A 25,121-nucleotide genomic window follows, 5' to 3' on the forward strand; every position below is an offset into this window, starting at 1 on the left:
TATAATGCTGAGCAAGTCCACTACCTGCCCCTGATCTTCCGCCAAACTGGAGAGTGGATTGAATGATTTCCACATTCTTTGTTCTACCTCTTAGCTCTGACTTTCCATGTTCTAAGGCCTCTTCCAACTCTGACTTTCCATGTTCTAAGGCCCCTTACAGCTCTTAAATTTCATATTTTAAGATCCCTCCCAGTTCTGACATTCCATGTTCTAAGGCCCATCCCAGCTCTGACATTTTGTGTTCTGAGGCTCCTTCTAGCTCTGACCTGTATTCCAAGCCCTGCCATTCTATGCTCTCTATTCTAGCATTCTACATGCTGCTCAAGGCCTTTCCGGCTCTGCTATTTGGTGCTAACTGGCAGATATATTTGCATTTTAAAAAAAGTCTAGGAAAAGGGGGAAAAAAACAACTTCAAGATTGAAGGGAAAGGTTAATGGTTAGGATGAATATTTTACAGTGCCCCTTCCCCTCTCTCCAACTCCTTCCCCTTCACATCCTTACTCCACCCCTGGCCCCAGGAAAGCTTGAATTGTCTGGTGGCTGGGAAGACAGCCTCGCCTATCTACCCAGGTGATCTGAAGGCTATCTTTTTGAAAGAACATTGGCAAACTAAGAAGCATCCTGAGAAGGAGGGACAGAGAAGGAGGAGTGGGTCAAGAAAAGGAACCTCTGCCATAAACAGAATCATATAAAAGAACCTGGGAATATTAAAAGCAGGGTTGGCAAGGAGCTCAGAGGTAACTTTTTCAGACCTTGATCCAGAATTCCTTCAACAGCTTCTCTGAAGACCTCCAATGAGGGAAAACTCACTAAACCAACCATTCCACTTTCAGAGTTAAAATTGTACTTAGAGTATATTTAAAATCTGTCTTCTGCTCATTGCTCCTAGCTCTGCTGTCTGGAGTCAGAATGTCAACCCTCCCCTACAGGATGTCCCTTCACTTTCCTAGAGACAATATTCATGTCATTCCTGGCTCTCTTTTCCAAGCTAAACCTTTCCAAGCCCTTCAATGGATCCCCATATGTTCTGATTTATGGTTCCCTCATCACTCTGGAGTCCTTCCTAATGGATACACTGTCAATGTCTTTCTAAGTGGAGTCCAGAACTAACCACAACATGCCAGATGGGACCTGACCAGGACAAACAGAGCTACGTCATTCTGGCTTGAAGAGGACCAGATTTAGGGGAGAAGATTGTCATGGTCACTGCCTTCAAATTTTTAAAGCTGTCCATGGGGCAGAGTTGTCAAACTGATCTTGTCACCCTCTATTCAATCATCTCTAGAGGTTTCCTACTTTCTCTAGGTTCAAGTAAACAGAAGCTCAAATATCCTCTGGCTTTCAAAGCCTTTCATAACCTTTTCTCTTATACCTTTCCAATCTTTTTATACTTCACTCACATATTTCTCCATCCAGTGGTATCGATCTCTTTGTTGTTCCTGGAACTTTTAATCTCTGGACTGGGCTTTTCTCTGCTCTCCTTTGTTCTGGGAATACCTTGAGCTCCGCTTTATATTTGCCTTCTAGTTTTCCTGACTTCTTCAAATCTCTGACCAAGTTCCAACTTCTACAAGAAGACTTTCCCAATTTTCCTTAATCTTAGTTCCTTCTCTCTGAGACTATCCTCAATTTAACCTGCCTATATCTTGTCAATTTATGCATGCAAGTGATGCAAGGGAATTTATATGCATGTGAGGGACGCAAGAAAATTTGCACGTATACATGAGATGCAAGGGAATTTATATGTATGGAATAAGGAAACTAAGACTCTCAGAAATCATATTTCCAAGCAGAAGAGGCAGAGTAGAGCACCCACTCTAAGGCTAGAGCTCCTCATTCTGTTTAGCCAAAGATTAGAACAATGCAATACCCTTTCTGGGACTTTGGTTCACATAGTTCTAAGAGTCAAATTATCCACAAGCAGAATGGACTGACCCAGAAGACCACATGTGCCCCAGCACGTTATAGTAGAAAGAGATTTGGATTTGGAACCAAAAGAATGAGATTCAAATACGGTTCTATCACTTACTACCCACGTGCCATTGAGTGGGGCATTTAATTTTGTGGCTTCTCCAAGTCTCATTTTCTTTCTCTGTAACACAAGGAAGTTGAATTAAATGACTACATTAAAAAAAGAACTCAGACACTATCTCATCCAACCCCTTCATTTACAGATGGGGAAACTGAGGTCCACAAAGAGGAATCAATTTAAATTCTTAGACTGTATTCCAGAAATAAGCTTATGAGACTATGGTCTTACGAAGTAAACCCATGTTCCACAGTGGGAATGTTCTCTGTTGGAAATTCCAACTGAGTTTAACCCAAGAATCAGACTTTCAGAAGTAAAAGGGCTTTGTGGGGCACTCAGTAGCAGAAGGATTAACTCTTCCTGCCTGAAGTTCTCTGGTCACAAAGATCATGCACTCCTTGATTTGGGGCTGGAAGGGACCAGTGGAAGTTTGTCTATTGAATAGCGAGACTGACCACAGAAGGAACGAGCATGTTGGTCAGCAACAGGGCAAGGGAGAGAATAAGCAAAGGATGTGGGCCTGCAAGCTGACCTCCTGCCTATCTTTCCTTTAAGGCCACTTTAGACTTGGGGAGCTGAGCTGTGGGCACCACTGAGCTTTCTTTTCCGTTCTCAGACTCTCCTCCCCCAGAGATAAACCAAAATGTTTTCAATTAGGGATTTGACTGAGTGAGTCAAGCTGAGAAAGGCTGTCCAGACCAGTAAATTTCTGCCTCCCGCCTATAATCCCTGATTGACTCCCTGGAGTGGGACTTAGTTAGAAACGGTCATTACCGTTAATTACTGAATTACCGCATCCCCTCTCCTTGGATGCAGCTAGCCTCCTCCTGGTGTATTTATTTATGTGTGTCTAGGATTGATTTCCCTGCCCTATGCTGAAGGGCTCTGGCTTCATCCATGAAATCGAGCTGCCCCATCCTTCCTCACATTGATTGTTGGCAGCCTGCATCTTGGACAGCCCTGATTCCCTGCCCCAGGCCCTTGGCTATCATCTCTTCTACCTTCAGCCTTCACTTGGGGTAGACCAGACCTTAGAACATAGAGTATAAGAGCTAGATGGGACCTTAAAGTGTGCCAGAAGACATCTTAGAACATCAAGTATGAGAGGAGCTGCGAGAGTCTTTAGAAGATATCCAAAATATAAAGAATGTTAGAACTAGGAGCCATGTGAGAACACAATGCCCCATTTGGGAGGGACATTAGAAAAGAACGTACATGAATAAAAAAGAATTCAGATATCTTCTCTTTCAACCCCTCTATTTACAGATGGAGAAACTTAGGTCCACAGAGAGCAATCAATTTAAATTCTTAGATTGATATAGCTGGAAAGGCTCTTAAAATCACCTAGGATAGTACCCTCATTTATAGAGAGGGAAACAGAGGGGAAGGAACCTCACAAGGTTAATGTGAGGAAAGGACTTTTGTAAACCACAGAAAGAGGGGAAAGGAGAAGGAAATAAGAATTTGTATAGCACCTACTATGTGTCAAACATTGATAAACGCTTTACAAATATGGCCAGGAAGCAAGAGAGTTCACTTTAGTCCTATTTCTGCCATATTGTTTCTTTAGTTCTTAACCCTTAATCTTAACTTAACCAGAGACCTAGACATGGAGCTGGAAAACTTACAGTTGGGTAAATTCCCTTTTAGACTGGTGTCCCTAACTTCTCCATAGCTTCTGTGTCTTTAAAATGAACAACCAGATGCCTCATTGGATAGAGTTGGACCCCCAGGCTCCCTGGAAAACATATGCTTATGGAATGGAGTGCTCTGTCATGTACCCATTCTATGTATTATCTTCATTTGACAAAAAAGAAAACTGAGGTAGTTGGAAGTTGCATAAAAGCGTAGTTAGAAACAGGAGAAACTTAAAGGACATTTAGTTCTAGACTTGTACAACATACAACCCACAGACTATTTCCAATTGCCCCATCTACTTTGGTATAAAAAACATCAGCTATCTAATAATTAAATGGGTTGCCTTGCGTAGAAGTAGAAGTTCAAGTAGAAACTAAAAGCCCCCATCCTTAGGAAGACTTTCCCAAACTCTCTTAATTCAAATGCCTCCCATTTGTTGATTATTTTTCATTTTTCCTGTCTATAGCTTACAGTTGTTTGCATGTTGTCTCCTTTGGATTATGAGCTCCTCCAAGCTAGGATTATCTTTCTTTACATCCTTAGTGCCTGACACATAGTAGGTACTTCATAAATGCTTTTTGGTTAAACATTAAATAAGACCGACTCTCTAAAGCTAGCTGACAATCTGTCGGGGGATGATGTAGAAGAGATTCATGCTCGAGGTCCCCTCCAACTCTGAGATTCTGGGAGATCTGGGGGTAGTGAGAAGGAAGAAAATGCTGGTTTTAGGGCACCCTGAGATGGTGGTGTCACGCTAGGGACTAGGGGGAAAGAGTATGGTTTGGGGCCTTGTATCTTCAGCCAGGGCTGAAAGATTAGTAAAGGTTGAAGTAAGAAAGGCACTCTGGGCCAAGGGCTGGATTCCCTGACTCGCTGCCCAGAAGAATCATGGGATTTGGAAGGACCAGAAGGATTATCTAGTCCAAAGCCTTGATTTTACAGATGGGGAAATTGGAGGCCAAGAAAGGTTAACTGATTGGACCAGGGAACTGCAGCACAGGGTCAGAGGCAGCTCATAACAGTAGAGAAGAACAAAAGATTTTGAGTCAGGGGATTTGGGGTCAAATCTCAGTTCTGCCACTAACTACTACTTGTGTAATCTTGTCAAAGAACTTCCTGGGGCCTCAGTTTCTTTATCAAAAATAACAGCCTAGCTTTGTCCTGTGCTTTCAAGTTTTCAGAGCATCTCATTGGATCCTCATAAGCAACAGGAGGAAGGTGGTATTATCATCCCTGTTTTACAGATGGGGAAACTGAGGCTTGGAGAGTGAGTGACTTGCCCAGAGTCACACAGCTAGTGAGTGTTTAAGGCAGGATTCTAACACAGCTCTGTTTGACACTCTATCCACCCAGCACCCAAGAAAGGAGCCAGGAAAGCTTGATGACTTCTAGCTCTAAAGTGATGAAATTGCTATTGAATTCAGGTCTCCCGATTCCATATTTAGGGGTTTTTGGATTGGAATACCACAGGAAGCTGGAATCTGTTTTAGGCAATTCTCATTTCAGTTTCAAAGAGACGGCCTCAATACAAACAGGGCTGGTCCTGCAGCAGAGCCTTGGGGTCAAGTTTGGCTGTAAACCTTTGCATTTGGGTGACCTTGGGATCTATATGACCCCAGATTCCTTCTTTGTACAGCAGAGACATTAATATTTATTAATAATAATATTTGTGCTGGTCATCTCACAAGGTTAGTGTGAGGAAAGTGCTTTTGTAAACCACAGAAAGAGGGGAATAAACCACAGAAAGGAGAAGGGAATAAGAATTTGTATAGCACCTACTATGTGCCAAACACTGATAAGTGCTTAACAAATATGATCTCTCATTTCAATCTCTCAGCAACTCAGAGAAGTAAGGGCTGTTATCCTTTACAACTGAGGAAACCAAAGCAAACCAAAAAAGCCTTAACTGTCTTTATTAACATCAGGAAGAATTTCCTTAAAATTAGAGTTATCCCAAGATAAAACGGGCTGGGCTTCAGGATGGACAGAGTTCTTTATGGTACTGAAGCCCAAGCTGGGAGACAGTAAAAGAATCTCTGGATTCCAGTAGGGAGGATGAAAGGATTGGATGACATCAGTGTAAAGAGCTCTGATTGGGTTTCAGATCCTGCCTCTCAAACAGGTCGCTGTAATACGGAAGGATTGGATTCCATGGCTTCTGGTCTGGGACCCATCATCCTATGATTGGACGTCTGAGGATTGAAACTTTCCTCCCCCATTAGATTGTGAACTCCCTGAGGGCAGGAACTATTTTTTCCCTTTCTTTGTATCTCTAGCACTTAACACAGTGCCTGGCACATAGTAGGGACTTATTAATCTTTGTTGATTGACTGCCTTCAGCTCAGGTCTTGTAGCTCCAAAGCCAGGGTTCTCTCCCCTTCACCCCATTGCTTCTAGACAACGTATGTACAAATTTATATCATGCTTATTATGCGTCAGACATTGTGCTAAGTGCTTTGTACTTATTATCTCATTTGAGCCTCACAAAAACCTTGGAGGTGGGTAAGTGCTGTTGTTATTCTCATTTTAGAGATGAAGAAACGGAGGCAGGCAGAGGTTAAGTGGGTGGGTGCCACGAAACTAAGATTTATTATCAGTAAACGTTTGATTTGAGTGCCTGTTTTATATACCTATATATCTCTGGGGTTGTTCTCAAGCAAAGAGGCAGCAAGTAAAAAAAAGTTTAAGAAGCCCTGATAGTCACCTACATAAACTAACCAGTCAAGTATTTAGTGAGCACCTGCTATATGCCAGGCACCATGCTAGGAGTTGGAGATACAAATACAAATTTTATAGCCTGGCCTTTTAGTAATAACAGTATATGTCACCATATGGCCCGGGATTTTGTCACAGTTACAGCAGTTAACAAAGAACTTTCCTTTTTTAAAATCTCATCTGAGCTTCACAGCATTTCAATGACACAGGGAGGGCAGGAATTTCTAATCTCCCATTTTAGAGAAGAAGAAAATTGAGGCTCAGAGATGACAGTGACTGTCACCAGCCATCAGAGGCAGGGGAAATCTTGGGGTTTATCTTGTCTAACTTCTGACCTGCTGGAGTGAGAAGCTGTCTGATCACAACCTTGGATCCCGTCCACTCAAGACTTTTTCTGGTCAAAGAAGCCTTCAGCCTTTACTTCTGGCTGGCCTCCAATGTGAGGGCTCAGTCCCTGTACAATCAGAATCTTAGAGCTATAAAGGATTTAGTCCAACCTTCCAGCCAGTTCAGAAATCCTCTCTGACACAGGCTGTTCAGCCTATTAAATGTCAGACTTGGAGATTGTCCCCATCCCCTCAGCCCTCCAAACTCCCATCAATGATGAGGAAACCCACTTCTTCTCAGGGCAGATAGTGTTATTGTTGAACTCCTTTTGCTATTGGGAAGTGATTCCCAAATAGTGTCAGAAAAACCTTCGAAGACTTGTATGAGATGAGTCTCTCATATAAGCAGGATTAAGTGAGCAGCAACAGGAGAGCCATTTTTATAAGGTCAAAAACATGGTAAAGACAAACTACTTTGAAAGACTTGAAGGAAAAGGAATAAGCACATGTATACACACATGTACATATCTATCTACATACATATGTGTAGATAGATTGTGTATATGCCATAGATCACACATTATAAATACATATAGTAGACATATACATTATGCACGCATATATGTATATACATTATAGCATTTTTACAAAGCACTTTTATATCATTTGATCCTTGTAACAACTCTGCTATTATTATTCCCATTTTATTGTTAGGGAAACTGAGGCTGAAAGGGCTTAAGTGATTTGCCAAGGGCTACACAGCTACTAAGTATCTCAGGAAGGTTTGAAACTTAGGCACCTATTTCTGTTAAAATAGCAGAATCCTTTCAGTCACCCAAGTTCTTCAATCTCACAGTCATCCTTGACTCTTCCCTTCCTCCTCATATTGAATCAGGGGCCAAACTTTGTAGTTTCTGCCTCCACCATGTTTCTTCTCTTTCTTACCCAGTCACTCCCCTAGCTCTGGCCATCTTGGATTCTTACCTGGACTAACTGGTCCCCTTGCTCCTAACCTTTTCCTCTCCACATCATCCTTTCTCCATAGCCTTTGATGTTCCTAATACATTGCCACTCTCCTACTAAAAAATCTCTAATAATGGTAATAATAACAGCTGATGTTTATTGGATACATTAAGGTTTGCAAAAGGTTTCATATACCTTATCTCATTTGGTTTTCAGAACAATCCTGTGAGATAAATGGTACAGGTGTTACCCCTGTTTTGTAGATGAGGAAAATTGAAGACCAACTCAAGGACTTTTCAAGCAGACACTGATCATGTCAGAGAATGGGTATCTTAGATATCTTTTAATTCAAGCCCTCATTTCACAGAGACCAAAACTGAGACCCAAAGAGCAAAAATGTCAGATGGCTTTAAGGATTAGAGCCGAGTTTCAAACCACTGCATTTTGTTGCTTCTTCATGTTATCAACCCTAAGCCTAGGTCTCTGGAGACTGGGGATTCTGGGCTGCTCCCCCAGAGGCCGGAAATCCAGGCAAAGGAGAAGGGGTCTGTGTGGGAATGCAAGCCATCACAGTGAGAGAAGCTAATATTTTTATGATGCTTCCCATTTTACAAAGAGCTTTACACACAAGCCTGTAGGGGAGAGAATGTACATGATCCCCATGTTACGGATGAGGGGATTAATGCTCAGACAGGACCGGTGTCCTGCTTGTGCTCACACGGTTAGCAAATATCAGAGACAGGATTCAGACCCGCATCTCTCGGCTCTTGAGTCCTGGGAACTATCCATTACACCACGTTCGCTTCCTTTCCAAATGCTCACTCTTCCTCATCTGAGAGTGATCCTGGGCCCAGGCCACAGGCACGGACCTCCCCCTTCTTATGGTGCATGGTGGGATATTCTAGTGAAATAGCTCTGGGCTACTTGCAAATTAATCCTCCCCTTCCCCAGGCCTGGTCCCATGCATGCATCATACTTTCCTCCGGTTGTGTTTAGGGCTTGCTGTCAGTGTGGGGAACTTCAGCAGAGAGCCCAGACCAGGGAATGTTTTGCAGAAGGTAAGTGAGCACGGGGGGACTCAAACTTGGCCAGCAATCTGTTTATTCAGAGACTTGGTCTGATCAGCCAAAAAAGGGGGAAAAAAGGCCTGCTCTCAACACCAGCTCCCTTTGGTCTGTAAAGTAGTAGAACGCTGGACCTGAGGGAGACTCGGAGATCAGCTGGGTTAACCCTCATTTGACAGAAGAGGAGACAGAGTTAGAAGGAGGTACTGTGATCAGAGCCAGGTCAAAGAGCATCATCAGTGGTGGGCTTCAGCCTCGGACCCTGGGCGCCTGCCTCTCCTGCACTCTCCCCCACTGCCTGTGGAGGCTGGGTGACGTGCTGGGGAGGAGACAGGATGCAGTTAGGTAAAGGAAAAACCAGCAGGGGCCTGACAGGTTGGAAATCATGCTCTGTGAAGGCCTGCTGACAGCTGCTGCTGGACGGGTAGGTGAGGGGACTGGAGTGGGGGGGGCGGCCCGGAAGAGACAGGGATCCAGGTGGAACATTATCAGTACCTCGTTTAATCTACGTTAGTTTTCTTATCTGTGAAATGGGAATACTATTTGTGGTCCCTGCCTCAATGAGTTATTGGGAAGTCTGAGCTAAATGGAGACAGGGCTCTTAGCAAAACTGAAAGTGCTACAGAAATAAGAATCTTACTTTAATTTTTTAAAAGTTTTGTTTGTCAGAAGAACAAATCAAAGCTATTTTATAGTCATAAGGAAAAAAATGCTCTAAATCACTATTGATTAGGAAATTCAAATGAAAACATCTCTGAAGTACGACCTCACACCTCTCTGATTGGCTAATGTGACAGAAAAGGGAGAGGATGAATGCTGGCAGGAATGGGGGAAAATTGGGGCAGTAATGTGCTGTTGCTGGAGTTGTGAACTGATCCAACCAATTTGGAGAGCCATTTGGAACTGTGCCCAAAGGACAAGAAAACTGTGCAAATCCTTTGATCCAGCAATACAATACAGGTCTTAGAGACTAGTTAGTTCAGTGATTTTGCAGATGAGGAAGCTGGGGCCCAGGCAGGAGAAATGTCTTCCCCACGATCCAATGGAAAGTTGGCCAGCAGAGCCAGCTTAGGCAGGAACCTTTGAGCCCCCATAGGCCTCCTTACTATGAAGAAGGGGAAGTGGTTTGTGAGTGGTTACCTACTCAATTAAGGAGAGATTCCTGGAATCCTAAGGAGGATGCTAGGAAGGCCCATGCCCCTCATTTCCAGGATAATTCAGATAGCCCAGCCATTTGTCTTGGGATTGTGATGCTCTATGAAAAACTCCACTTTTTCCCAAGCTCCCAACTAGGTTTGAAGGGGAGAGGATGACGTGGGTGACAGACCATCCCTGCTCCTTCCCTAAGAGCTCCAGACTCACAGACACAGGGGAAACAGAGGCAGGAAAGCATGAAGTTATCAATCTGTCCAAAAACATTTTTAGAGATCTGGTATTTTCTCAACCACGTATGTCACATCATAAACACGGGACACGGGACATCTCATCAGGGACACACGCAGAGACAGAGACACGCAGTACAGCCAGAGATCGGCACATTCACACATCTGGGAGACACGGGACCCCCAGGGCCACTGTCTCCCTGCCTCCCCAGGGAGGCTCCCCTGTCCTTACCAGTACTGAGGCTTGTCTCTAGGCAGAGGACAAACCCTTCCAAGCCACAAGGGGCTGCAGGATGGGGCCTTCCGAGCCCCTCTGCTCCAAGCCCTTTGGAAGGAGTCTCAAGCTCAGGGAGGGGAAAAGGACTTGAGAAACCCTTACCCTGTCAGTATTCGTGGAAGAGCCAGGAAAGGGATCTAAGTCTTCTAAGTCAATGAGGGGGCTCCATCAGCCTCATTTCCCTTATCTGTAAAAGGGGGATAATAATAGCATCTCCCTAGGTGATGAAATGGCTATAGTGCTGGGTCTAGGGTCAAGAAGACGAATTCAAATTCAACCTCAGATATTTATTAGCTATGTGATCTTATCTTAAACTCTGTCTGCCTCAGTTTCCTCAAATATAAAGTAGGAATCATAATTGTACCTACCTTCGAGGGTTGTTATGAAATAAAATAATATTTTTAAAGCACTTGACACATTGTTTAATAATGTGCTTAAGAAATGCTTTTCCTTTCCCTACTTCCTAGGGTTGTTCTGATGATAAAAGAGATATTTAGAAAGTTGCCATTCAATTGTATACAACTTTTCCTGACCTCATTAGACCACTATACGGTGCCTGAGGTTTTTCTGGCAAAAACACTAGAGTGGCTTGCCATTTTCTTTTCTATTGGATTAAGGTAAACAGAGATTAAGTAACTTCCCAGTGTTATACAACTAGTCACTATCTGGGGCCAAATTTGAACACAGGTTTTCCTGACTCCAGGCTACTGGCCCACCCCATACTTGGAAGTTCTTTGTAAATCTTAAAGTTCTGTATAAATGTTCTGTATAAAGTTCTGTATAAATGTTCTGTATAAAGTTCTGTATAAATGTTCTGTATAAATAAAATATAGCTAAATGATACCATGCTCTGGTAATAATGACAATTATTCTAAAGGCTAAACTGTGGAGCTTCCTTGAAGCAGGGACCCTGACTCCAGCCTTCTCCATCAATGAGTCTCCCACAGTGCCCCTAGTATGGACCTTGTGCAGAATACTACTTAAGTATCAACTTGTCTATATGCCTGTGGGTAGATTAGATAGATAGGCAGATAGATAGATAGATAGATAGATAGATAGATAGATAGATAGATAGATAGATAGATAGACAGACAGACAGGTAAAGATGTAGATATTTTACCAGGACTATGATTTCATCAAAATAGCGAGTTCCCAAGGACCAATGCAGATTACTACCTCCACTTTGCATCTTACAGAATTATCTAGAATGTGGACAGATTAAAGAGCTCGCCAAGGTCACATGGCCAATAGAGATCAGAGGCAGAATTTGACTTCTGACTTCCTAACTCAGGGATCAACTTTTTGTCTATTAGGTCTTCCCAAGTTCCCCCAAATTATGCCCCTTGGGTACTTCTAAGCTAGATTAGTAGTAGAGAAGTAGGAAGCCTTGAGTTCAAATCTAGCCTCAGACTATTACTAGCTGTGTGACCCTGCTTATGTCTTAGTTTTCTCATCTATAAAATGGGTACAATAATAGCACCCCTTTTCCAAGGTTATTGTGAGAATTAAATGAGATATTTGAAAAGGCATTTTGCAAATGTTATATAAATGCTAGCTCATATCATTATTGAAGTTAGCTTAGATTCTCGAGCTGTTTCTAATAAATATTTGTGAAATAAAAATTATAACATGTTTCCTTTCCATTACATTTTATGATTTCTAAAGTTCTTTCCTTGTAGTGAGTGGAGTGTATATATATATATGTGTGTGTGTGTGTGTGTGTGTGTGTATGTGTGTGTGTGTATAATTTTTTTTTAAAACCCAGATCTATGATTTCACTGATCTAGGAAACTGACAGGTGTGGGAAATCCTTCCCCAGATGCAGACCAGCAACGTGTCTGTAATTATAGTCTAGCACTGCTTGGAGATCCTGGGAAATTAAGCAATTTGATCAGGATCACCTAGCCAGCATCCCTCGGAGGTAGGACTTGAAATCAGATTTGCCTGACTCCAGAGTTAACCTATTGTCCAATATGCCAACATTCTGCTTCTCCACTGTGAGGATCCTTGCCCCCATTTTACAGGGGAAGAAGGTGAAGTTCAGGAAAGGAAGTGGTTTTGACCCAGCTAGTTAAAGGCAGGTTTCAACCCATTTCCCAGCTGTAAGCTAAGCATACTTGCCACTGCCTGGTTTTCCCTACTGATGCTAACAAATTCTTGCCCCACATTTATCGGGGCACCAGATTGTAAAATTACCCTGTTTAGGAGGGGAGATGGCAAAGGTGGTTTTACTAACCCATCATCTGAGCTAAGAGAGGAGGAAAATCTTAGAGGGATCACGGTGATCCCACAAACACACGGCTCTGTTTCCTGATGTGTGACAGTATATTAATTAACGGGATGCAAAGCTTTTCCTTCCTTTTTAGGTGCTGGGAGGGACTATAGGAATCTTCACTGTTGACCCCCCTTCATTTTAAAAAGGAGGTCTAGATAAGAGAATTGACTGGAATAAGGTCACAAAATAATGCATTAGCTGAGCTGGGATTTGAATTCAGGTCTTTTAATTCCAAAATTCAGGGTTTTCATACTATACTAGATTACTGGCAGAACCGAGAATCCTAATGCCTAATCCAATTTTTTTCCGCTACACCACTGGGCCCCAGATGGCCTAGGGTAAACAATTAGGAGTTATTATTATTCTTGATGATACTAACTGCTCACATGTTCATAGTGTTTTCCAGCTTTCAAAGGAAATGAATGCTCTTGATAATCATTAACAATTCAAAGTCGACAGGAGGACTAGCAAAGGGCCCCAGGGGTGTAGACTTGGCCATGTGTTGTTAAGCACTTTTGTCAATGATTTGGATAAAGATATAGATGACGTGCTTATCACACAGGCAGATAACACAAACTTGGGAGGGAGGCTACCACAACTATCCCTAATACCAGATGGCAGGATCAGTATCCAAAAAATATCTTGGCAGGCTGGAACACAAGGCTGAATCTAATGATGTGAAACTTAATTAGGATAAATGTAGCCTTATACTTGGGTAAAAAACAAAAAGATGCTCCAAGTAGACTATGGAAGATGCACAGGCTAGATAACAATGAAAAAAGATCAGAAACTTTTAATGGACCACAAGTCAATAATATGATATAGTAGTTTAAAAAGTTAATGTAATCTTGGACTGCATTAAAAAGTATAATGCCCAGCACTAGGTAGTTGATGTCCGGCTATACTCTGCCTTGCTCAGACAACATCTATATTATTGTTTTTTATTCCTGGGTACCACAATGGAAGAATATTAATAATTTGGAAACTAAACTTAGGATGATGGTGAGCCTTCAGTTAATTCCACCCGAGGTTTGAAGGATTGTAGACAGTCTATGGGAGTGACATAGTCTATGGGCTACCTCCCAGTAATGGGCTTCTATATGAAAGAGGAATTAGCATTATTCAGCTTAATCTTAGAAAGCAAAGCTAGGGAAATCTCCAAAAGAACAAATTCAACCTTAATGTCCAGAAAAACTTCCTTACATCAGAGGTATGCAAATTGGAAGGGGCTGCCTTTGGAAACAATAATTCCCATGTCTTCCCCCTGCCTCCCACTGAGGGAAGCCAAGTACCAGCTGGAAGACTGCCTGCTTTGGTAACTAATAGGGATTCTTGGACAGGTGTGCATTAACCTGGAGATGAATTCTCAGGTTCCTTCCAATTTAAAGACTTGGAGTTTTAGAATCTTAATGTTCAATAATACGATTCTCATTTGACAAAGAAGAAATCTGAAGTTCATCCTCTATGAAAGCACAGGGCAAACGAATGGCAATGCCAGAACTAGAGCCAGGGGTTTTGACACATGGTTAGTTAACCAATTGTTGGCAAGTGCCTCTGGGAGAGGTAACAGTGATTTTAAGCTTATCCACACTTACAAATTGATGATTGATATCAGATGACTGGAAATGCAAAAAAGACAAATTCCTTCAATTGTTTATTTTTGGCTCAGACTCTGCCAAGACAGATGATTTTTGATTCAAGGGGAGTCTTCCAGGTCCTGTCTAAGTCTCTTACTATTCTGGCAGAAAAGATGGAGAGCTGTGGATTAGATACAGACTCAGACCTTGTTACATTTCCAAGCCATAGAGTTAATGGTTTCATGTCAATCAATCAACAGACATTTATTATTTATAATAAATAAATTATAATAAACCTGCTCTGGTCCAAGCTTTACGCTGAGCTATGGGGATACAAAAGAGGCAAAAGACAATCCCTGCTCTCAGTGAGTTTATAGTCTGATGTCAGCATGGCAGGAAATCTCCAAGGATGTACCTCAGGGATCTGTGCTTAATTTTTAATTGTTTAATATCGTAATTGGTGACTTGGAGAGTTGGAGACTCTCAAGTTGGAGAGCTGGATTTACAGTATAGGAGGCATACTCGATGAATTTACAGATAACAGGAAGCAGGAATCTGGGTGACAGAGTAAAGATCCCAAAAGATCTCCACATGTTAGGCTATCAGGATGAATCTAATCAGATGAAATTTAATAGGGATAAATGTAAAGTCTTGCTCTGGATACAAAAAATTAGCTCCACAAATAGATAACAAGGGAGGTGGGGTTAGATAGCAATTATCCTGGAAAAGGTTTGAGATTCCTAATGGATTAGAGGCTTGATGTATGGAGGCAGTTTTATGCAGTAATCAAAAGGGAAGGGGTGATTTTAGCCTGCATTGAAAGGCTGCTTCTGGAATTTGGGAGGCAATAATTCGGCTGTACTCTGTCATAGGTCACATCTGGAATTTTCCATTCATTTCTGGGTACTCTATTTTAAAAGAGGCTTAGAAAATACCCCATATGAAGGGTACAGGACAGCAAAGGCTGCTAAGCCATATTTTATGGAGAGCAGTGGGAGGAACTAAGGGTAGTCGGTCTTGGGGAGAGGAGACTCAAGGGAGGAACATCCTGGTGTTTAAGGGGCTGTCATGTGGAAAATGAACCTGGTTTCTTCTGTCTGCTGCCCCCCCTAGGGACAGACAGGATCTAGGAACAGTGAGGGGGAGTCACAGAAAAGCAGATTTAGACTTGAGGTCAGGAAGACTTTTCTAGCAATTGGAGCTGTCTAAAAGTGGAATAGATTCCACTCCTTGGGTGTTTTTAATACCCATTTGTTGTTAGTGTGGGGAATCCTTTTGTGTATGAGTATAGCAAAACACGAGTGGGGGTCCCTTCCAGGCATCAAATTCTGTGACTGTGAAATTTTCAGGTGCTATATCACTGTACACAATTATTGTGAAAGGCGAGAAAAGGAGGCTCAGATAGTGCCAGACTGAACCTGCCTCAGATACTTAGAGAGACACCCTGGGCACATCACTTAATCTCACTGTGCCTCAATTTCCTCCTCCTCAAATAGGGATAAAGCAATCTCTGCCCCAGGATAGTGTGTGCCTGTAGGGTGTAATCCTAACATGTGCCCAGTGATATAACATGCATAAGTGCTCGGCAAACATAGATTCATGTCCTTGACTCTCTGAATGCCAGCTGTTCTTACTGTCTGCAGGCCGCTCCTCTCCCTCCCAGCCCAGCCTGCCGCTGGCTCTTTGTCTGAGCCACGGCCCCACAAGCTGCCGGGAGGCTCGCTTGGATGGATGGATCGGAGTTGGGCAGCAGGCCCAGGAGGACGAGCCAGGAGGGAGGAAGCGCCAGGAAGCGTGGGCTCTGCTCCCAGGTTTCCAGCAGGTGTGCGCTCAGGGTGAAATGGCCACATCTGGTTGTGGTTCGCCCAGCACGTGCCCCTTTCCTCATCATTTCTTTGGCCATCTTGTTTACCTGCCAGACTGTTTCCTTTCATCCAAGGCCGCCTCGTTTCTTGGAGAACTAACTGAAGGAGATGCTTCTATTGCCATCGCCTAAAACTGATGCTTCATGGTACAGGTAAGAGTTGGGATAGAGAAGGAGAATGGCCCTCGTTCCTTGAGTGTCTTTCTTTAGGTAACAATGCCATTTCACAGATGGAGAAGTTGAAGCCTAAAGAAGGTCACAAAGATATTAAAGAGGAAAGTAGAATTCAAAACCAGTTCTTCCAGTGCCAAAATCAGGGCTGGATTTGTTCTGGTACAAACTGCTGCTTTGTCTTGATTTGTGTGTGAATTGGATTTAGGTGAGACAGAGTTGCCCCAAGTCATCAGTCTCACTCTCTCTTCCAGGATCACAGAAGTTCAGGACAAAAGTCAGGGTGACAGGTGATGGCTTAGGATGCAGAGGATGACCTTGGGGCTGCCTCCTTCAGCTGCCTTCATTAAAGTTGCAACAAACTCGTCTCCTCTCCCCATTCCAGTAGAGGAAGTCTTCTGTGCTTGGGTGAGTTTACTCTTTACTCACCAACATGTATTGAGGCCCGTTGGTCACCCTCACCCTGGTTTAACCCATCTGCCGAGATGATCTTACCCACGAGCCGCTGCTGCCCAGCCTACAGCTTTTTGCAGCCACAGGTGAGTGCTGGGTGGCAAGTGGACACCAAAGGTAGATGGGCAGCCCTGAAAAGACTCAGTAAGCCCCCTCACCAGAGTTGCTAGTCCTCCCTCCCCACACATAGAACAAGTATTATTGGCCCGATTTTACCAATGAGAGTTTGGCTCACCCAAGAGCATACCAATTTATAGCAAGTGTCAAGACCTTCTGATTCCAAGTCCAAAGCTTTTTATACACTGACCACTGCAAACTGCCTTACCTCTAGCCCCAGGCACAGGAGAAAGCTAGTAGCATTGATTTGGCTTATTCTAAGTCCAGTTACTCTAATGTCTAAGATGTGGGCAATCTTGAATAAATCACCTCCTCTCATCTATAATATGGAGATTATCCTGACTTCTTCCTGACAGAAGATCCTGTGGAATCAACTGAAATGATGTCTGGGAAAGAACTTTGCATGGAAAGATAGATGTGAACTATGAATAAATCATTTACCCTAAAATGTCAGAACTGAGAAGGACCTTATAACACAATATCAGAGCTGGAAGGGTCCTTAGAACGGAGAATATAAGACCTAGGAAGGCCTTAGAACACAGAATGTCAAAGCTGGGAGGGGCCTTAGGACAAGGAATGTCAGAGCTGGGGGAGAGTGCCTTAGAACATGGAATGTCAGAGCTAGAAAAGATCTTAGAAAATAAAATGCCAGAACTATCAGAGGCATTATAAATAGTTCAGAGTAGGAATTTGTAACCTTTTTGGGACCAAGGACCCCTTTGGTCATCTGGTGATTTCCTTTTTTTTTGGAATACTATAATTTAAAAATTCATAATTTTTTAAAATGCTAAATTTCAGCTAGAGGTTAGTGAAAATAAAGGTAATTGTTTTCCCTTCTGCAGAAAATTCACATTCTACCTGTAATATATCCATGGACCCCTGGGGGGTGCATGGAACCTGACTTAAAAATTCTCATTTGGTGTAACCTCCTTCTTTAGAGGAAGAAACTGAGGATTAGGTGAAATGATCATATTGCTTGACTTCTCAATGGATGGGGGAAAGAGCTAACAGGAAGGAGAGAATTTATAACTTAAATGTCTTTAAAATGAATGTTAAAAATAAAGTTTACTTAGGAAAGAAATGAAAGGAGAGAGGGAGGGAGAAGGAAGAAAGAGAAGAGAAGAAAGAAGAGAGTTGATAGTAAAGAGAGGAGGGAATGAGGATAGAGACAGACAAACAGACAGAGAGATGTGAAATGATTCTAGTTCAAACAGTGCCTGAGTAGCAGGGTTATGGGATTTGAACCTATGTGTTCTAACTTTAAGGTCACCACAGCTGGAGTCAGTAATTTCCTTCAGGAAGAGATCATCCAGTGCCCTAAATAACAAACAAAAGCCAAAGCAAACCCCTTTCCCCGGTGGTTGATACCAATAACTCCCTTTCTAGGACACAAAGCCTTAGGCTCCTCAGTGAGGCAGGAGTCCGTCAGCTGAAGTTCAGCAGTTCTCTGAATCATAGGTGTCAAGACCCCTGTTTAGTCTTGAAAAATTATTAAGGGACCTCCTCCCAAAGAGCTTTTGTTTAGATGAGTTATGTACAAATAGTTACACATTAGAATAAACGTTCACTTTGGCCTCCGGGCCACCCTGAAAGAGTCCTGGGGATCCCTGGGGGCCCACAGCTCACTTTGAGAACAGCTGGTGCAATAGAATGTGTCCTGGATTTGGAGTCAGGAGTCCACCATTAGCTCTGGTGTTTACAGAGTGTTTTACTTGGATAATTTTATGTGACATGGAGATAAGGACACTTAGCCTACCTGCCTTTCAGGACTGTCCAGAGAACCCCAGGGTCCCAGAGGAGGAAAGAACCTATCTGAATTCAATAATAACTTAATTTTTATCGCTTCTGACTCTACCACTTCCAGGTTGTACAATGCTTCAGTCTTCCTGAACTGTCAAATGAGCAATGATAATAATACAGTGCCTGAAGCTAACAAGATGGTTGCGGGGGAAGTTCTTTGCAAACCCAAAAGCGCTGGGGAAAACATTCCTACTAATGAGATCGAATCCCAAGTGGAATGTTCTGACCTGGGCAGCAGCTTTTCCCCAGCGCTTATTATTATTCCCAGCACATTATTGGGAATCCTCTCTATAATGTCTCCATTAAATGGTTACCCAGCCTCTGGATGCATACACTGAGTGATGTCTAGCTCACTCTGCCCAGGTCAGACTGTTCCACTTGGGATTTGATCTCTTTGGTAGGACTTTTTCCTTACTATAGAATTTAAAAAGTTGTAATGAACAGAGAATTGGGCAAGAGGAAGACTTGGTTCTGGACCTGCCTTTGTCATATACTGTGTATGTGTGATGCTGAGCATCCACTCGACAATTTTCTATAAAGTACGGAGAATGTATTGGCCTTCATTGGCAGAGGGACTTCCCTATATCAGTAAAACCACAGTTTAATCCTTGTATCTACTGAGTCACTCTCATTTCCCTTCATTATGGGTCCAAGTAGAATAAATCCAATCACTCTTCCATATGATGGCCCTTCAGATACTTGAAAATACTGGTAATAAATAAAGGTAATTATAATAGCAGTAACTCCATCACTGAAGTCCTCCTTCCTCTATCCCTTTCCAACACAGAAGTGAGCTGGACTCTGCCAAGGGAACACAAGCCCTGCCAAGTCAGTCACCATGCTGGCCTTCCAGGGTGGGATGGGGATGGACTTTGTGCTTCTAGTCAAAGGGCCAGCCAAGCTAAGTAATTGGGGCAAGGGGGACCGTTGAGGGTTAGCCAATAAAGATTGGTTTTTGGTCATAAGCCAGAAAAATTAAAAAATGTCTTCTCAGTGGAGCCATGTTCTACTTCTGTAGGGAACTTGCCATTAGGAGTCTGAATATCAGAGAAGGGGACAAAGGTTACAAAGATCCCCACAATGGGGCAGGATAGTGTCTAATAAGAGGAACTGAACCACAGCCTGACAGGCTTTCTCCTTACCAACAAAACTGAGAGGAACCCATGGAACGTGAGCTCACGGGTATTCCCACAGAAACTTGGAATAAAAAAAAGTTGGGGCATGGTGGGGAGGGCGCTAGATTTGGTGTGCAAGTGATCTCAGACTAGGCACTATCCCTCTCTGGGCACAGTCTTACTTAACCAAATGAGGGGATTCAGCTAAAACAGAGGTTCTTAACTCTTTATTGGCCATGAACCACCTTGGCAAGTTTGGTGAACTATGAATCCTCATAATAATTTTTAAATCATTTAAAACTTCAATTTAGCCATCTTAAATTTGATTTGGTAAATGTTAATAATTTTCTATTTAGGTTTATTTATAATTTAATCATTTGAAATATTTAAAAACAATTTTTAAATTTATAAAATACAGAGAATACAAAGTATATTGAGATTTCAAAATATATACATATATATATATGATAACTCAATCTCAATATATTTCCTTTGTGAATATTTTTCTTTAAAACAATTTTAAATATATAAAATATATAGAACACAATCCATATTGAGATTTCAAATATATATATTTTATAACCAATCTCAATATATTTCTTTTGTGTTCTATGTATTTTATACATTTAAAATTGTTTTTAAAGTGTGTGGATTCTTGGTAAAGCAACTTTGATCTACGTGATAGCTAAAGTGCCTTTCAGTTCTAAATCCTGTGATCATATGGGGCACTCCAGTGCATTCTGTGATTTTCTATGGAGGATTTATGGAAAGACGTGGAGAAGAATTCCACAGGCTAAGATGTGAAAGAGCTGAAAATCTCACCAATTGGGGAGTGCCCACATGGATGAGATCACAGAGCCATCAAAATAATAATAATAATAACAATAATAATAATAATAGCAGCTTTGAACTTTTGAATAGCAACATTTGAATCAACAGGAAACTGTCAGAGAATGAAAGGGGTGAGGATGCAAAACATGGGTGAGGGGTGCTATTATTGTGCTTTTATAGCTATTCCAAAAGGCATATCTAGTTATTTGCCATATTAGCAGATTCTCCTCTCCTTCTTTCCCCTTCTCTCCATGATCCTCCAGGAGTGAGGAATTCCTCAGGATCCCCCCAGTCCAAGCTCTGCTAGGGGCTCTGTGTGTGCAACCTTCCAGAAACCCCTTTCCCTCTCTGGGCCTCAACTTAAAGGGCCTCCTGTAAAGAGAGGGAGCTTGACAAGATGATCTGAAGGCCCCTTTCCTGGCCAGCATCCTCTGATTTAGATTCCAGCAATAGATGAGTGCCACACCCTTAGTCAATGATAATAATTTAACTTTTTTTCCCCCCAGAATGCATTAGAGTCACAAAGAGATCATAAAGAGAATTATCCTCTTCGTGCAAGGCAGACAGACCACAAAGACCATTTTTCCACTTTACAACAAAAAACCTGATAGTGTTGTGGATGGTTTTTAATAAAGCATTAATTAACCAATAACTCACTTCCAGTTAGGAGCAGATCATGAACTTGCCATTTTGTTTGCCAAAAATGCAATCAGTAAGATGCATGCCTTTGTTACAACTGTCTGGGGACTAATCCGCGTTTTCTTATCTCTACCATGAGTGGGATGCACTCCAATTCTAAAGTTTCTCCCAGAGAGTCCTGACGTTCTACACTGCATTTTCTAACATTCTCTGGTTCTAGTCCTAATTCCCCTGGAAGCTCTGACACTCTATGGTCTAAGTAAGGTCCCTTGAAGCTCCTGCAGTTCTGACATTTTATGATTTTAATCTCTGACCTGTGGCTCATTCTTTTCCCTCTCCCAAAGGCAGTGGTTTGCCTATAAGTACTCCCAGAGCGTGTCTCTCTTTCTTCCAACCTCCTTAGTTCTTGGAAGCATCCAAAGCAGCCGGGGTTTCAAGAGAGATCGGTGGCTCCAATTTGAGACAATAACAATTTTAATCCTCCATAAGGCTACGGTGCTTTACAGATTACAAAGCACTTCCCTATCTACTAATTCAGTGCCTTCTCCTAATGCTCCCTTGAGAGAGACAGGGAAAAGTTATTAACTTCAATTCGCAAAGAAGGAAACTGAGGCTCAGAAGTGAACCAGCTTCCCAGAGGTCACTAAAATCAGTCTGTGGCTGGGCTCAGATCTGGTCCTGGGAAATTTCCAATTAACTCAATCAAATGACTACCTCTGTCCAAGGTCACCGGGTGGATCTGGGACTGGAATCCTGATCTCCCTAGCCGCTGATGAACCACGATGAGGTGACCCCCCAAAGTTAAGCAGAACTTAAATTTTTATAGCATTTTGGGGGTTACATTCTCTCTGCTATTATTTCATTTCATCCTAGAAAGAGACTTGAGGGAGACAGGAAAAGGCTAAGGCTCAGTGCGGGGAAGACATTTTCCAGTAAGTCAGGGGCAGATCCAGGATCCAAACTCAAATTACAGAGTCACAGCACAACTGAATGTCAGAACTGGAAAAACCTTTAAGATATAGAATATGGAATGTCACAGACGCAGGGACTTTAACCGTCACATAGTCTAGCTCCCTTTTACAGATACAGAAAACTAAGGCCCATGGGACAGGATTTGTTCAAGATCACGCAATCAAGTTAGCAGAAAAGCTAGTACCTGTTTGCTGATTCTGCCTCCAGTTCTTAACCCACTACACATAAAATATCTATTTCCTTCTATTTTCTTTCTAATCAAGTTTAAAAAAATTAAATAGGTAAATAAGAGCCTGAAGTCTGTGGCAGGGCGAAGTGAAGCGTGATGGAGATCGCCCAGTCACAGCTATAAGTTAACCACGTCCTCCTTAGCTCCTATTAAATATTTCCTCCCTAGCCGACCCCCAGGCACTGCTGTTTGTCCAAGCCCGGCAGGCCATTGGAAGCTGAAGAATACTCACAGCCATTTAATCGCGTAGCCAAGCCCGGTCTGCAAAATCAGAGACAGGAAAACGGTCCAGAGAAACTGCACCTTCGCCTTCATTTTCCACGGCCCCCAGTACTCCCGGGGTCAAGCACTCCTCCCCGGAGGGAGAGAGGGAGGCTTTCCCCAGAGGTCCTTCCTCCGGCTCGGATACTCCGCTCTGAAGCAGCTCCTTTTTGGTCCGCGAGAAAACCTAGCAGGCAGAGATCAGAGCCGTGTTAAAAACGGGGCTTGGGGCTAGGGGGGTGTGTTATTCAAATCGCAAAGGAGGGGCCTGCGAATTGGGAACGGGGAGGGCTCGGCGGGGTGTGTGTCTTCTCCCCCCGCAACCCCCCACTTCTGATAGAACCTTTATAGCCAACAAAGACAGTGCACGTATGGGTTGAATTATGTCTTGCATTATACGACTGATTGCGTGTTTCTATTTAACTCTCCATATGGTGAACCTTCCTCACCGATCCAGTTTTTTACAACGTTCTATGTACGAGTGTGTGTGTGTGTGTGTGTGTGTGTGTGTGTGTGTGTGTGTGTGTCTAAGTGTGTGTAGATGTGGGAGGGAGGCAGGGAAAAGGGAGAGAGAAAGGGGGAGAAGGGAGAAGAAAAGGGGGAGAGGAGAGAGAAGAGAGGGGGGAAGAAAAGAACAGTGAAAGGAGAAGAAAAAGGAAAAAAGGAAGGGAAGGGTGAGAGAAATAAAAGGCAAGAGAAGCTGTGCTATAGGGAGAAAACTGTTGCATTAGAAATCCAGAGACGTGGGTTCGAATTCTAACTCTAATATGCCCTTGCTCTGTGCTCTTGAGGAAGAAATTGTCTTCTGGGTCTGTTTTCTCTCCCACAAAATGAGAAGACTAGACCTGATCTCTCAAGTCCCTTTTAGTGCTGAAATTCTATGACTGAACCTATGGAAGACGGAGAGGGAGGGAGACTACTGACTCACTCTAACCTCCATTCCATCACTTACTGTGCACACGATGACATGAACATGAGATCATAGGATTTGGAGCTGGAAAGGATCTTAGAACAGTATGTTAGAAATCAAAGGAGCCATAGAACATGGGATGTTAGAAAAGGACCTGAGAGATTAGTTAGCCCAATCCCCGCGTTGTATCAAGGAGAAAAGTGAGACTAAGGAAGAGGAAGACACTTTTTCAAGGTCACACAACTAGTTCTGAGTCTCGGCTCCCTAAAAATCTAATGGAGAATGATGCCCCCAAGTCCTACCCACCCCCACGGGGCTGCTGCCACCACTGGATAAAGGAAGAGGAGGATGCTTTAAAGGGGCATTTATTTGTCCACGTGTCAGGGGGAGAAAGGGACAAGCTGTGTATACCGACATTCACGCATCTCCTCCTCTCTAGAGGGGAACGTAGACGAAATAGCAAAGAAACAAACCTCGAATTCACCCAGCTCAAGCTAAATCTTCTGCTAATCCCTCTTTTCTCTTCCTCCCCCCATGACAATTTTCAAGGAGAAATGAAACGCGCATCCATCTGTGGACTAATGGCGGTGCCCTTGCTCCGCTGATACAGGCTCCCTCTATGCTTTCCTTCACACCTCATTAACTCTGCCTGGCAGCCTCTTCCACATTTACCCACACCTGGGCCGACACTGCAACGCGAGGTCAATCCAGACCCAGGAGTCTTTTGTCCCGGGGGTCAGGGTGTGGCAGATCTGGAGTTCGTAGATTTTCAAGGCGTTTGTGTGTCCCGGTGGGGAGGGGCGTGTGAGGTGGGGTGGGCATTTACGGGTTTGGTTGGGAAGAATCTGCGCGGGGACTGTTTTGTTTGTGTCTCCTGGTCCCCCACGCCCAGGACGGTGCCCGTTCCTCAGCAGGCACTTCATAAATACAAATTTCTTCTACTCCCCCATCTGAACTTCCTCCATAGTAAATTATAAGAGTGAGAGATCAAGCATGGACTATCAGAATTGTAAAAGAGCTTAGAGAACATAACTCAATCCCTTCATCGCACCCGGGTGGAGACTAAGGTCCAGAAGTGACCAAGGTCAAAAAGCTAATGATGGAGCAGAGCTGAGAGGTGAGCACAGGAGTTCTGACTGTTCTGACTGGAGATTTATGTTCTCTCCGCCGCCCCCACGCTCCATCGTGCAGTCTAAGTAAAATTATTAGGAAGTTCTCTTTCAATCCTTGATGGAAAACGGTATCACACAGGGTGGGCTTGATTCTGGGGAAGGGACGACAAACCCAATTTTGGGAGCTAGAAAGAATGATGGATCTGGAAGCGGTATCAGAAACAAAATCTAGTCCAGCCTCCTTGGTTTTTTGTTTTGTTTGTTTATAAAGAGAAGGAGAAGGAAGAACAGCGTCTCAGCTCTAGGATATCCAGCAGGGCAGGGGCAGAATAGAGTGCTAGAATGAAGGTCTCCCGACTTCGGAGCCCATTTCTGCCCCCAACTAAATAGCATCCATCCT

The 25,121-nt window shown here is 43.1% G+C and overlaps 1 protein-coding gene across 1 annotated transcript in view; it reads right to left on the reverse strand.

Annotated features, from left to right (window-relative positions):
- Positions 1–25,121, reverse strand: part of WNT11 (Wnt family member 11) — a 56,379-nt gene that overhangs the window by 27,233 nt on the left and 4,025 nt on the right. Inside the window, exon 2 of the mRNA XM_074304115.1 lies at positions 22,671–22,886. Within this exon, the coding sequence (XP_074160216.1) occupies positions 22,671–22,753 (83 nt within the window). The 5' untranslated portion in view covers positions 22,754–22,886. The remainder of the gene's footprint in view (positions 1–22,670; positions 22,887–25,121) is intronic.

The sequence above is a fragment of the Sminthopsis crassicaudata genome, chromosome 3, assembly GCF_048593235.1.
Source record: "Sminthopsis crassicaudata isolate SCR6 chromosome 3, ASM4859323v1, whole genome shotgun sequence".
Lineage (NCBI taxonomy): Eukaryota > Metazoa > Chordata > Mammalia > Dasyuromorphia > Dasyuridae > Sminthopsis > Sminthopsis crassicaudata.